General features: G+C 42.5%; 1 protein-coding gene across 1 annotated transcript in view; it reads left to right on the forward strand.

The window, feature by feature from the left end:
* The window catches only part of TRAFD1 (TRAF-type zinc finger domain containing 1), a 305815-nt gene that overhangs the window by 152220 nt on the left and 140632 nt on the right, over positions 1-12963 (forward strand). The window contains exon 8 of the mRNA XM_086943078.1: positions 7213-7449. Within this exon, the coding sequence (XP_086799204.1) occupies positions 7213-7449 (237 nt within the window). The remainder of the gene's footprint in view (positions 1-7212; positions 7450-12963) is intronic.

The raw sequence follows: 12963 nt of genomic DNA on the forward strand, positions 1-12963 counted from the left end.
AATGTGTTCCCATCAGATACCCGTCCTGTACCGCCCTACATCATTTGGGATCCTTCACCCGAAGGAAGTGGAAACGAATCCACTATGGATTATGTAGATTGTAGCCTAATCGTGCTGAAGGATGCAGTGATGTGTAGACGAAAAATATATGGTGGTATCAGGGGGTAAAATTAGCAAGGCTAGCAGTGCAAAAAGAAGGAATGCCATGTGTAGCATGTGACTAAGTGAATTAATATTGGATTGTAGGAGTGGAAGAAATAAATATTAATAGAATCCTACCCACACCCAAGGTTAAAAAACAGTGCAAAGTAGTGTTACAAATAACTACTTAGGTGTAATCCAGGTCGACATGTTTCTGCAGAGTAATAGGCTCACAAGATACCTGTCTGCTCCCACCGACAGCCTAGACGGAGGCGAGGAGTACCGACGGACAGAGCGGGGCTCCATTTGTACCTGAGCTGTAGCCGGGTGAGGTGGAGAGCTCATTCCCCAGAACGTGGGTGATATGATTATAATCACTTTAAATACACTTATCAGCAGTAGCACATTTCTGTTAAGGTCCTGATGAAGCAGACAGGTATCTTGTGAGCCTATTACTCTGCAGAAACATGTCGACCTGGATTACACCTAAGTAGTTATTTGTAACACTACTTTGCACTGTTTTTTAACCTTAGTCACATGCTACACATGGCATTCCTTCTTTTTGCACTGCTAGCTATTTTTACCCCCTGATACCACCATATATTTTTCCTCTACACATCACTGCATCCTTCAGCACGATTAGGCTACAATCTACCTAATCCATAGTGGATTCGTTTCCACTTCCTTCGGGTGAAGGATCCCAAATGATGTAGGGCGGTACAGGACGGGTATCTGATGGGAACACATTTTTTCACCATGAACACTGTGGATTCATAGATTGTATCCCATCAACAGCACACAGGTTTCTAGATAGCTTCACTTTGTTTCTTGACCGTTGTTATTTGTGGTTTTTCATAACATTGTCCAATGCCATTGTCCAACGCCACCTAAGGGTAGCTCAAACATTTTATGAAAAGTTTCCGTACTTCTCAGGGTTTAATGTTACAAATCCAGAAACGTTTTATTCAAAAATATGAATACGACAGGAATGAAAACCATGTTGACCAATACAAAACAAATTTATTCTGCAAACATTTATGCTCAGCTGTCTACATTAGGTTTTGACTTTTGGAAAGACAACATTGAGACAAAAACTCTGGGGCACAAAAGACTGACAGGTGCAAGGTTTAGAAGCCCTGTTCAGAGCCTGCATTATACCAGAACAAATAATGTTTTTAAATGACACTGTTCAACAAACTTCTTGTCTTGGCCTGGCTAAGATAAAAGATTTAAACAAACCATCCATACCGAACCCCGCACCTGACTGTAAAAACACTGCGGATGAGGAGGTAGACGTAAAACAGATTTTACAACACAACAGAACTAATCCTGATTGGAAAAAAAAAATGGTTAATCTGGACCATAGACACTAATCACTGTCAATATAGATTCCTGAACAAAACATAAGGGTTCACAATGAATAGGCCAGATCCAAGATATTTCCAGAGACAACATCCAGGGATAGTAACTACTTACAGTGTAGGAAAGCTATGCCTTGAGTGGCTACAGAAATCTACACTTCCAGAAATCAAACAACACTTATCTTTACTTAAAGAAGGCAATGATTTGTGAGATTTTTTTTATGGGGCCTCGCAAACCACATCAAAAACATTTCATACACGCCAATATATACGCTGCTTACAATGAAGCATTGAAAATAACGCAAATGGAAACTGCAGAAAAAAATACGAGAAATTGATTGTATTAATTTAGAGAAAAGCCTTTCTGTATTGGACAACGGGTTAATGACTCTGTCCTCCAGAATTTATTCTCTGGACAACAGTGTATCATCTGCCATTGACATAATAGAGCAGGACTTGATAATGTTACAACATGGCCAGTCCCAATTACGTCCTATAATGCAGCTAGGCAGATGTTTCAAAATCTACGTTCAGGCTACTTGCCATGGCGTCTAATCAACACCACGTCATTACTTACTGTATTTAACCTTACAGATAAACAAATCCCTTTAGCACAAAGAGGAGCAGACTATACGGTGCTGAGCATTGAAAAGCTGGAAAGATTACCATTGACAGTTTCTGAGAAGCCTGTCATTGAATGGATAATACATGGCACCATCACAATACTAGTGACGATTTCCCAATTTCAGTATTGTCTACAGCATATACCAGCGGGCCTGTATGAAAGGTTGGGTAAAGAAGCATTAAGTCGACCTGGACTTTACCTTACACACACACACAAATGTTGGAATGGGGGAAAGGAGGTATTTCTTAGTGGTAAAAATTGTAAGAACTTACTAAGTGGTACACTTTTGTGCCAAGGTATTAATTTACACAGAGCTTGTGAAGGTTCTGCAAATAACCTTTCTTGCCACCTGCACGGTTCACTCTCCACAGTGATAGAACCAATTTTCAGGCAGCTATCCAGTGGCAGCTACGTTTTGCTCAATGACCACAGCTGTTGTGGCATGTTGCCAGGAAAAGCTCATCTAGTTAGTGTCATCCAGGGTCACTTGTAAGCAAGTATTGTATCCTAAAAGAAAGACAGACAGGGAGACGGCGTTATGGCCTTCACTGAATATCTCTTCTATACGAATTGATACTTTAAGCAGAATGAAAGCTATTCATTTACAAAAAACTGTGCCACTGACCTAGTCTAGAGAAACGGATGATCTGCAAGTTGCAAGGACTTCTGCAGAAATACATGCATTATTATCAACGAACTACCCAGTGCATTTCGCAGAAATGTTAGGTCAAATCTTAAACATGTCTGATACCAGTGGCATCGCACATGTATTTAAGACAATTTTTTCAGGACTGTTGGCACCATTTGAAGCAGTCCTCTGCATTTTTCCAAATTTCGTGCACTCTGTGTTCAGCGGCCTGCCTCATCTTGGGACTCGTGGCAGGAATTCTATTTTTATTCCTTCTGCTCCGATATAGCAAGTCCAGTCACCAGCGATACCCAGACTACCATGGAACAATCCCTCCTTTCCATGAGGTATCGTGAGAGAATTACACAGATTCTTGGCTTGGCTCGTTTAAGGGATCTGAACACAACTTGGTTCCTTTCGTTCAGACCAATCTGGCAAGATTGCATCTTACATGTTCTACGATGCCTGCTTTGCGGAGAGGAATGCGTGTTGGACATTTGTCTTACACTGCCATCAGTCCTGCCATCGGATGTTGATGCTTTGCTAGGTCTGGTAACGACTTGTGCATCGTATTGCCCCCAACGGCTGCCCATTCTGATGACTGCATTCATTGAGGTCTCACTGGCAAGTCTAACTGAGGGTGAGATACGTGACACTACAGGCACACCGGTACCACCTACTGTGGACATTGCTAATGCATCAAACGCTGACTGCGATGATCCTCATCTATGCACATTTGACCTGCTAACTGAATTGGTTCTACTTTCGCCTACTATGGTAGACTGTTTCTTTGCCAGCCTAGACGATCTGATGTTTTCTCCTGACACCGAGAATAACTTTTGATTAATTCACACAGCGTTCCCTTAACTCTGAAATTCGGCCTTGGCTTTTTCAAAATAAACAGTCTAACAATTTGAACTTTTTCCAAAATAGAACTTGTTGGCACAGAGTAATCTGCTTAAAGTAGAACAATATTTGGCCTTGTCCTAAAACCGAAACAGTTGAAATATTATGCTATAGGATGGTCTCTACCTTTTTTCTGTAACTTGAGACATTCCATAAATGTAATTTCGTATTTCATAAATGTTAGAATGTATGCTCTCATAATGTGCTTCATATCTGTTGAGACTTGTTCTTTCATACATTTTATACTCATTTCATGTGAACAAGCCTTTTCAAATACAATTTGTATTTTGAGGTGGGATTGTAAACACTTGCCTTTGTTATGTTCAGTGCTTATACATTTAGTTTTATTGAACTTAATGTCGTGGAGTGGGTGTTATGTACGAATCTAGGACTCTAGTGTAATTTTCCCGATTCATGCCCATATATAGGTACATATTACCCAATCCTTATATAGGCATAGAAATCATAACCATATTTGGACTGAGCATATGCAGCCCATATACGGCTTGGCTACTTCCACTAAATTCCGAAAATCAACAACGATTTCTTAGAAAAACCCGCCTTCAGCAGCTAGGGACTTTCCCTTGCCTGAATACTAATTTATCTAGGAAATCATGGAGTTTTCAAAGAACTGAGTCTTTGATGACGTTATTATGTCCAATCATATGTCCAACTCGGCACCTTCAAGGTATAAATATGCCTACATTTGCCCAGACAAACACACGGTGGTTTGGAGCAGATCGACTATCTACTTGCCCGACGCGCCCTGCAGCAGCAAATGCTGAAGGAAGTCGACCCTCCAGCTGACACACTGAGAGATGCTGTCTTCTCTCCTGCAGAGAAATCCAGCTCCAGTGTTTCCAGGCTACCCTTGTGGGTTGCTGGTGAATTGAGTTCTGAGACCTCCTTCATTCTAAACCAAGGTACGGAGCTGATTAGACCCTTAGAGAATTCTTGGAATAGATTCTTGGCAAAAGAATACTAAACTTAAGCTACACCTCACTTACTTCTTCCCTTGTACTAGACTTAGGATAGGTACACCGGGGTAGGTGTATTTTAGAAGCACCAGTTGAGTACTTTTAGTCATTATTATATCACTGTATGTATTCATATATTTTAGGTACTTTATGGCTTAGAAACCATATCATGCTCTTACAGTAATATTTTATAATACAATTCGTATTATATGCCTTGTACTTTATAACCAGTATTACGATTGTAGTGGTACATTTCTTATGCTTGAGAAAGAAGACTGTTCAATAAATACTTTTTATTGAAAACGCCTGTCTCTCTATTTTCTCATCATCTCTGGTGAAACGAAGCATGCACGATTGACTGAGTAAAATAGCTATCTATTGTTTCCGCGACTCTAGAGATTGATTTCTTATTCTTGGGAAACAAAGTTGTCATGTTTATGCGGTTGTCAGAAACTAATCCCTTCTTGTGAATTCGAGAACGTTTCTAGTGACCTCTGAGCTAGCTGGCACTCACAATTAAGTCTAATAGATTCGGTAGAGACCTAGTCGACCTCAGTCCTACTACAGAATATATTATTCCAATGCGCAGAGCCTATTGGGAATAGAGGAACTACACTACACTCCAGTTTGCAGCAATGCACCTCCCCTCCTTCAAGTGCTACACATGAATTCTTCATACAGTATTTCAGATCCACCTTCTAGGCAATTCTCACGCCAAGCAAGTATTTTTGCAGCTTCCCTAATTCAAATCTGTGAATGTCATATCGCTCCATCTCCTGCAGCTCCCCACAAGTTTCATTCAAAAACCCAACATCAACCACTCGGACTACAGTAGTACAATCTCCCGCAGCTTCACACGCAACTCACCCCCCTCCCCAAGAGCACCGGGTCAGGTCTCCGTTTCTGCGGCCGCGCGCTCCCTGTTCTTACATCCGGCCCCGCGCGCTCGCCCTGTAAACCCCTTTCTTCAGTAAGTAAACAAACTCAAACATGAAGCTGCACGCCTGCCTCCTATGTTTGAAAACTCACTTTTGCCCAATCCGCGTGCACTTCCGGTTAGTAGCCATGAAGAGATGTTGGCTTCCTCTACTCCTCCACAGGGCAATAGAAACTGACTTTAATGGACATAGTGAAAGGACTCCTGCAAAGAGCGAAACGCTGCGATACTGAGTTCAACAGCTACTGTAAAATGCCGCAGCGCTAGTCACATGAAGGAAAATATTACTTTTGCTACGGGTCAACCAATATTTCTCGCATAAGTCATTTAGCTCTAATTGTGAAGCGTCTTCATTTCCTCGCTGCTCTCACAGCTCATCTCCATCCACGCACCCACACACTCACACGCTCTGCGGCCCCCACTAAATCACGGGCTCTAATTGTGAAGCGTCTTCATTTCCTCGCTGCTCCCACAACGCTTCTCCATCCAGCCTGCAACCACTTCGCTCGCCCAGCTCGAGCTGATGCGAGACCATCATTTTAGTTGAAATAAAAAACAAGAGGGAAGCAGGAAGGAAGCATAGCGCGCCTGGCTCGGCAGAGTGTGGAAGGCAGGCGAAGTGGAGGCGAGTGACAGAAGACTTCCTGGAGAAGACTGAGCGGCAAGAGAGCAATGGAAACTGAACAGGACAGTAAGATAGGGAAACATTGATAGGGAGGAACCCGAGATTGTGGACTGAGAAACTAGGCATAGTGAGGCATGTCAAGAAACTGAGCTGAAAAGAGGCATTAGAGAATATTGCTTTTTTGGTCGGGATAGTAATTGGTGGACAGTGGGTAGAGTGGATACCTAGCTAGAGGGAAGTCATGGGATGATGTTCAGTAGAACTGTATACTGCACAGAAAGAGCAATAGGTTGAAGACTAGTTGGGGTGACTTAAGAAAGGTTACTGCTGAAGCTGCTTTGTGGAAGACTGCTGAAGGGTGACATGTAGAAACTACTAAAAGGGAGGTATTGGGTGAATTGATGTGAAGGGAAAAATGTGAGGGTATTGGGTAGAAATGTATACTGGGTAAAAGAAGCATTGGTGAATTGTGAACTTGGAATGGCTTTGTCTGGTCTTGGAGGAAGTCTATTGAAGAATACTGTTGTATGAGAGGCAGAGAATTTACAGGGGGGCAATAGATTAGTAAGAGGAGTATGGACTTAAGTATAGTAATATGGGCACTGGAGTCTAGAGTCTCGACATGGAAATGGACTGAAATACTGTGTCTTGTGATTCCTGCTCTCCTTGATACAGAAGACCGTTTGACAGGAATGAAGACTATGAATAGACAGGAGTTGCGTATATTTTAGAGGGAACTGTTCCTTCAGGTAGTCTCAAACTCCAGTATCTGTTCATCAAATTAATTGCCTGTGGTTCACTCATTTAATGTATCCTGTTTTGCAGCTAACGAGTCTGTATGTAATTTTTTTTTTATCTAAGACCACCTGCTGTAATTGGTCCAAACCATAATTTGTTTACATTTTATGTCTTGATCTATGTTCATTTTGTTTTTTTGCACCATTTAAATTATTACGTAGCTCTGAAACTCTGAGGTTATCTTTCCATCCATGTGTTCGCTTTGTCTTTGCAGAGTGGCTGTAATCCCGGTAGTGTCTTGAATTCATTCAGCAAGAGAGGCAATTCTCCAATACACCAGCTGGAATATGATGGACAATTGAGAACATTCCTTGACCAGACATCAGACCCATTGAACAATCGATTTGCACTTCTGTCGGATCCATTACCTGATCAGTCCGAAGGAAATATCATCATTCCTTGTGAATTTTGTGGAATTCAGCTAGAAAATGATGATCTTTTTTTCCACCAGGTATACATTTCTTCCACATAGGATAGTCTGGAATGTTATCACTGCCAACTCTTTTACTCTCAGTGATTTTGAAATGTGTTATGCAGCATAATCCTCATAATTAGACTTTATGAATTATTTAGCCTCAGACTCCATTCTCTCATGACCTGTACAATAAATGAAGGTGTGGAATTGTGTTTGTATGGGGGTGTTATGTTTCTCAGTCAGTTAGGTGAATTGACATTGAAATGTGTAACACGCACCCCATTACCTTTAGGTCTTCTGCAAAAACTAACTAGAGCAGTTTGTTATAAGTCATCAGTGTATATGCCATAAAACCAATTCTAAAATATTAAAAACCATCCTCCCAGCATTGTGATTACAGAAGGTGAACATTTGATTAGTCACACACCGGAGTATTGATTAAAAATTTCAGCAAGCTTTGATCATTTTGTACTTCATACTTCAGACCTGGAAATACTATTTAAGGATTTACATTACGAGAAGCACATTCTGAGCTGCTTTCGATTCAGTACATTTTGGTAACTCCGTAGAATGCAAAGCCTTAGGAAAGACTGCACAAAGGTCAGTAATCCAAGAATGTCAGTCTTGATGCCTGTCGGACCCAATGGGGCTCTGACAACCTAGTTATTATCCCCATATTAGTACATATGCATACATCCACTTTCCCTAGTGATCACGAATGCCAGCACTTCAATGTTATCCTAGGATTGAAGTATGCCCTTTTTAAACCATCTAACCACATATTTAATTTCTTAATACATTTGTTTTTCAGTATGCGTTGCATATTAATAAATATTGTTGCTAAAGTATTATTGAATAACCTGGAAGACTAGGCCATTTCTCTCCAGCTTCTCATTCATCCAGACAGGTGCCAAATCACTGTGTGCTCACTAGACGACATTATTATAATAATAATAATAATAATCCATAGTTGTAAAGCGCGAACATATCACGCCTTAAGGTTTCAAGGCGTGGGGGCCGTTAAGGAGAATAAGTGAGCTATTGCTGAGCTGCTGCCACCAGCGATCAAACCATGCGCCCGCGCTCTGGAGTCAGTTGCACTGGCCGCTGCGCCACACCTCTTCTTTATAATTGCTGGAGAAACAAAAAACTAAAGATATCTGGAGTTTCAGATAAGATTGTTTTTTTAATTTTAAATGAGCCTTTGATGAAGTTTGCACGAACTGCTTGTGGCTTAAACTCAGTTAGGGAGGCATCCATCTTAATATCTCGCAGTTAGCTCACGTGCTTAATATGGACACACTGATAAAACTTTATTTTATGAGTTCTATTTCCTCAAAAGCATACACAAAGGATCGCCCCAAGCAGGGATAGGTCTTATCACCCCTTCTATTCAATATGCTTATTGTGGATGCAAATAACACTATTGATAGTTTGATGTCTCATCTTCTGAAAATATGTGGTCAGTTTATTTCATTCTTATAATATTCTGATGATGATAGTACTGTCACGTAAAAGCTTGCTCACCCTACAGAGTGATTATTGAAAGAATTATTTTATAGAGGCGTATCTTGTCAAAATCACAGTGGTTGCCATGGGGCACAATATAAGAACCATGTAAATGGTATGTAAATTGGAGAAAAAAAACTGAGGTTTTATCGGTTTGTAAGTATCTTTAGATTTTATTTGATGATCAAGGTATTTTTTCTCATCTCATCTAAAAGATCAGGCCTTTGACCGGAATGATGGGATTTTCTTTCAATACCATGGCAACCTTTTATTAGAATCTTTGTTGAAAGTGGTTGAAAGCAAACATTTGCCATTGTTAACCTTTGGGGCTGAAGCCACCTTAAAGACATTTGTTAAATCCCTAGATATAGTGTGATGCAATGCATACAAACTATTATGTGGTTTACCAAATTCTACTCACAGGCCCAGATAAGGTTGGAATTTGGTCTAATCAGACAAGCTCTTGCACAACAAGCAGCATTTGCTAAAACATGCTACAATTACAAAAAAAGTGTTGTGCTCAATTCACTATCTGTGGAAAGAGATTGGTTCAAAGAGAATTAACCCTTGGAATTAATATTTTTGCTGCATGAATCTTTTCTGGATTCACAATCTGTGCATTATTCCGCCATCTAGTGGTTGGGTCCAGAATTGTTGTATTTGACATTTGGTCACCATCTTCAGATTCTTTTTCTCCACAGTTGGGTCTGGATCGATACGGAAGGAGCTCCAGGATTTGGAGCGAAGAGTCCACGAACAATTGTGAAAAAACTTCAAGAACGGCAATTCAAGATTCTGGTCTTTGAATCGAGGGGCCGGACGGTGGAAACAACCTAGTCCATGATTAAACGGATAATCGTGTACAGGGGACTCCCTGTGTGTGGTAATGGACCACACACCATTCAAGTTTTGCCAAAATTGGCATCACAAATGAGCCCAGAAGGGCCAGAATCTAGTCTGAACCTCTGTTTACCGGTAGATCACTGAAGTGAAGATTGCAACACGTGTTCGTCGTTCACCCCTAAGATGTTGAGGTACAAAAGGGCATGGTGATGGACGGAGCGGCAGAGTGGCCTAAAGAACGTGATGGATTAAACCCAGATCTTTTGACTGGGTGTGTGTTTGATTGATTCAGATGCTCCGTCCATCACCACCCCCTTTAGTACCGCTTTTGGCCGCCATATGTGTGGCAGGGTATGCTCAGACGTGAGTCCCTTGCTCACTTTGCCACTTGATTCAAGCAAGCCGGGCTGAAGACGGCTGGAATGCCAGAAACCGGTCCTCTGAAGCTTGTTTCCGGTCCAGGGAAGACCTGGCTTGGCAGTTCGGGCTGGACTGTTCCCATGAGGCACAGGGTCAGACTGATTTGCATATAGCCATGTCTGAACTGGGGTGGCAGAGTGGGCTAAAGAACGGTGATGGATTAAACCCAGATCTTTTGACTGGGTGTGAGTGGTTGATTGATTCAGATGCTCCGTCCATCACCACCCCCTTTTGTACCATCAAGGAGGCCAGCGGGAAGAGGGAACCATCACCCCACAACTTCACATCAAACTTTCCAACAAGGTTACCAAAGTGGAAATCAGCGACAACAAGAACCGCAGCAACATTGGCAATACCAACAAGGCACACAATCCTTTCGAGGACGCCCCGTGGAAGAGGCCTTCCACAAAGAGGGGGAGCAGCCATAGCAGCTAAATGGCTCCATTGCAAACATATTTACAACAAGGGGTGGTGAGGGACAGAGTCTCTGAATTAAGCAGAAAGCTCTCACCCAGTCAAGAGATCAGGGCTAGATCCAACACCGTTTTTTAGCTCACTGCACCATCCCAGTTTCAGAACCTGGCTGTATGCAAATTAGTCTGTTCCTGTCCCAGTGCATGATGGGAACAGGGCAAACCAAACTACAAAAGCCAATTCTTACACTGATGCACTGGGCCAGGGACAGACTGATTTGCATATAGCCAGGTTCTGAGCTGGGATGGGGCAGTGAGATAAATAACGGTGATGGATCAAGCCCTGATCTTTGGACTGGGTAAGAGTGGTCTGTTTAATTCAGACACTCTGTTCATCACCACCCCCTTTTCTGAATCCATTGCAAACATGGCACACACTCCAGAAAGATCAGAGGGTGCACACAAAGAATCAAAGACCTCAAACAAACAAACAGTTCCTCCAACATTCTACACCAGTAGGCGGCAGACTAAAAAATGTCCACAAAAAAATTGAAAGAATTCACTTCCGACAAATGGATCTTAAACATAATACAGTACGGTTTCTGCATATAACTAGTCAAAACATCTCCAAACAGAAGACCAAAGAGGAAAATACATTCTGAAGGAAAAACTACTGTTATTCCAAGAAGTTCAGGAACTACAAGCAAAATAAGCTAGAACATGTACCTCACAAAGAAAGAAACCAGGGAAATTACTCTACGTACTTCCTAATCCCAAAGATAGATGGAACACTACGTCCTGTTTTAGATCTCAGATTCCTCAACAAGGTAATAAAAACACAGTCAAGAGGATGACCCTGCAAGAGGTAATACCTTGGGTACAAAAGGGAAACTGCAGGGCTACGATAGACTTAAAGGATGCGTATCTGCACATCCCAATGAACAACCGACTCAAAAGGTTAATCAGATTTGTAGTCAAAGACACACACTACCAATTCAAAGTGCTAGCATTCGGTCTAAAGTCAGCACCAAGATTGTTCTCAAAGTGTCTAGCAGCAGTAGCCGCACACTTAAGAAGACCGGGAATACATGTATACCTGTACCTAGACGACTGGTTAGTTAAGGCAAACTCGTACAAAGTCTGCTAACAGCACATACACCAGGTAATAGATACATTAATCCAACTTGGATTTTCAATACTGTAAGAGAGGGGGTCGTATAAGGTCGGATATGAAGGTAATAAGGGCCAATAGTCGTTCTTAAGTAGAGGATCATTATTTATTTCACGATCAATAAAGTAAATAGAGTCTGTCTTTGACTACAAAATGAAGGGAAAGAAGTGAGGTCCTCAAGTTTCTTTTCACTTGGTCCGGGACTTCTTGTCTTGGTTCCGCGTCTCGGCGTCATGAAAAACAAGGAAAAGACAAGCCGACCTTTACTGTCATGTCCGAGTGCTTTGTAGATAAGGAGGGGGAAAACGGGGAGTGAGGAGTCACCGGGGCCCGACACCAAACGTAAGCAATGTTTTCACTGTGTTTTTGTCCCAAAAGAAACAGCATTACCGGGAGTGAGACACACAGTGGGTGTACCGGATCCTCCCACAGACCTCCCCTATATGTTCCCACCCCGTGAGACAAACAATCCCTTCAAATGGCCCGTACCTTGTCCAGCCACACTTCCCCCGAAGTGCGGCAGGGCGGCTCGCGGTGACGGTGGCCTCCAGGCGTACTCCTGGTCCCTTCGTCTACTTCTCGTCCTGGCAGTACGTCTGCTTCTCGTCCTTGTAGTGCGTCTGCTTCTCGTCCTCGTACCAAATCCTGAACGGCGTTCAGCTCCCGACTCCCTTCTCCGGCTTTCGCGCTGTGCTGTTCCGGTGCTCTTCCTTATCCGCCCCCTCTGGTGCTGATAGGCCGGAATCGCCTGACGTCAGAGGAGCGGAGTCCACCTCCACCGGGGAGATCCAAGCCGTGTTAAAGGGACAGTAGGGTTCCTGAGGACGGGGCGGAAAGGAACAATGGTTAAGGTCCCCGCCTTGTTCCATGGTGACACTAGAGGCCCCGTGACAAATACACTGGGACAAATCTTCACCAGAAAATGTTCTCAGGAGCCAGAATAGATACATTAGTGGGGGAAAGTATGCCCAAGCGAGAAACAGTAGCCCTATTGAAGGAGGGACAGCTACATCTGAAGGGGCAAGCTCAGACTGTGAGGAAGTTACTAGGAATGATGGATTCAAGCATTCACTTAATCCCAAACATCCGCCTACACATGAGGCCATTCCAGGAATGGCTTCAAGCACAATGGTCACAAGCAACAGGGAGTTGGGAGGATCTAGTGGTTGTCACCCAAAAAATATAGGAAGAAAT

Source organism: Lissotriton vulgaris, chromosome 11 (assembly GCF_964263255.1).
Source record: "Lissotriton vulgaris chromosome 11, aLisVul1.2, whole genome shotgun sequence".
Classification (NCBI taxonomy): domain Eukaryota; kingdom Metazoa; phylum Chordata; class Amphibia; order Caudata; family Salamandridae; genus Lissotriton; species Lissotriton vulgaris.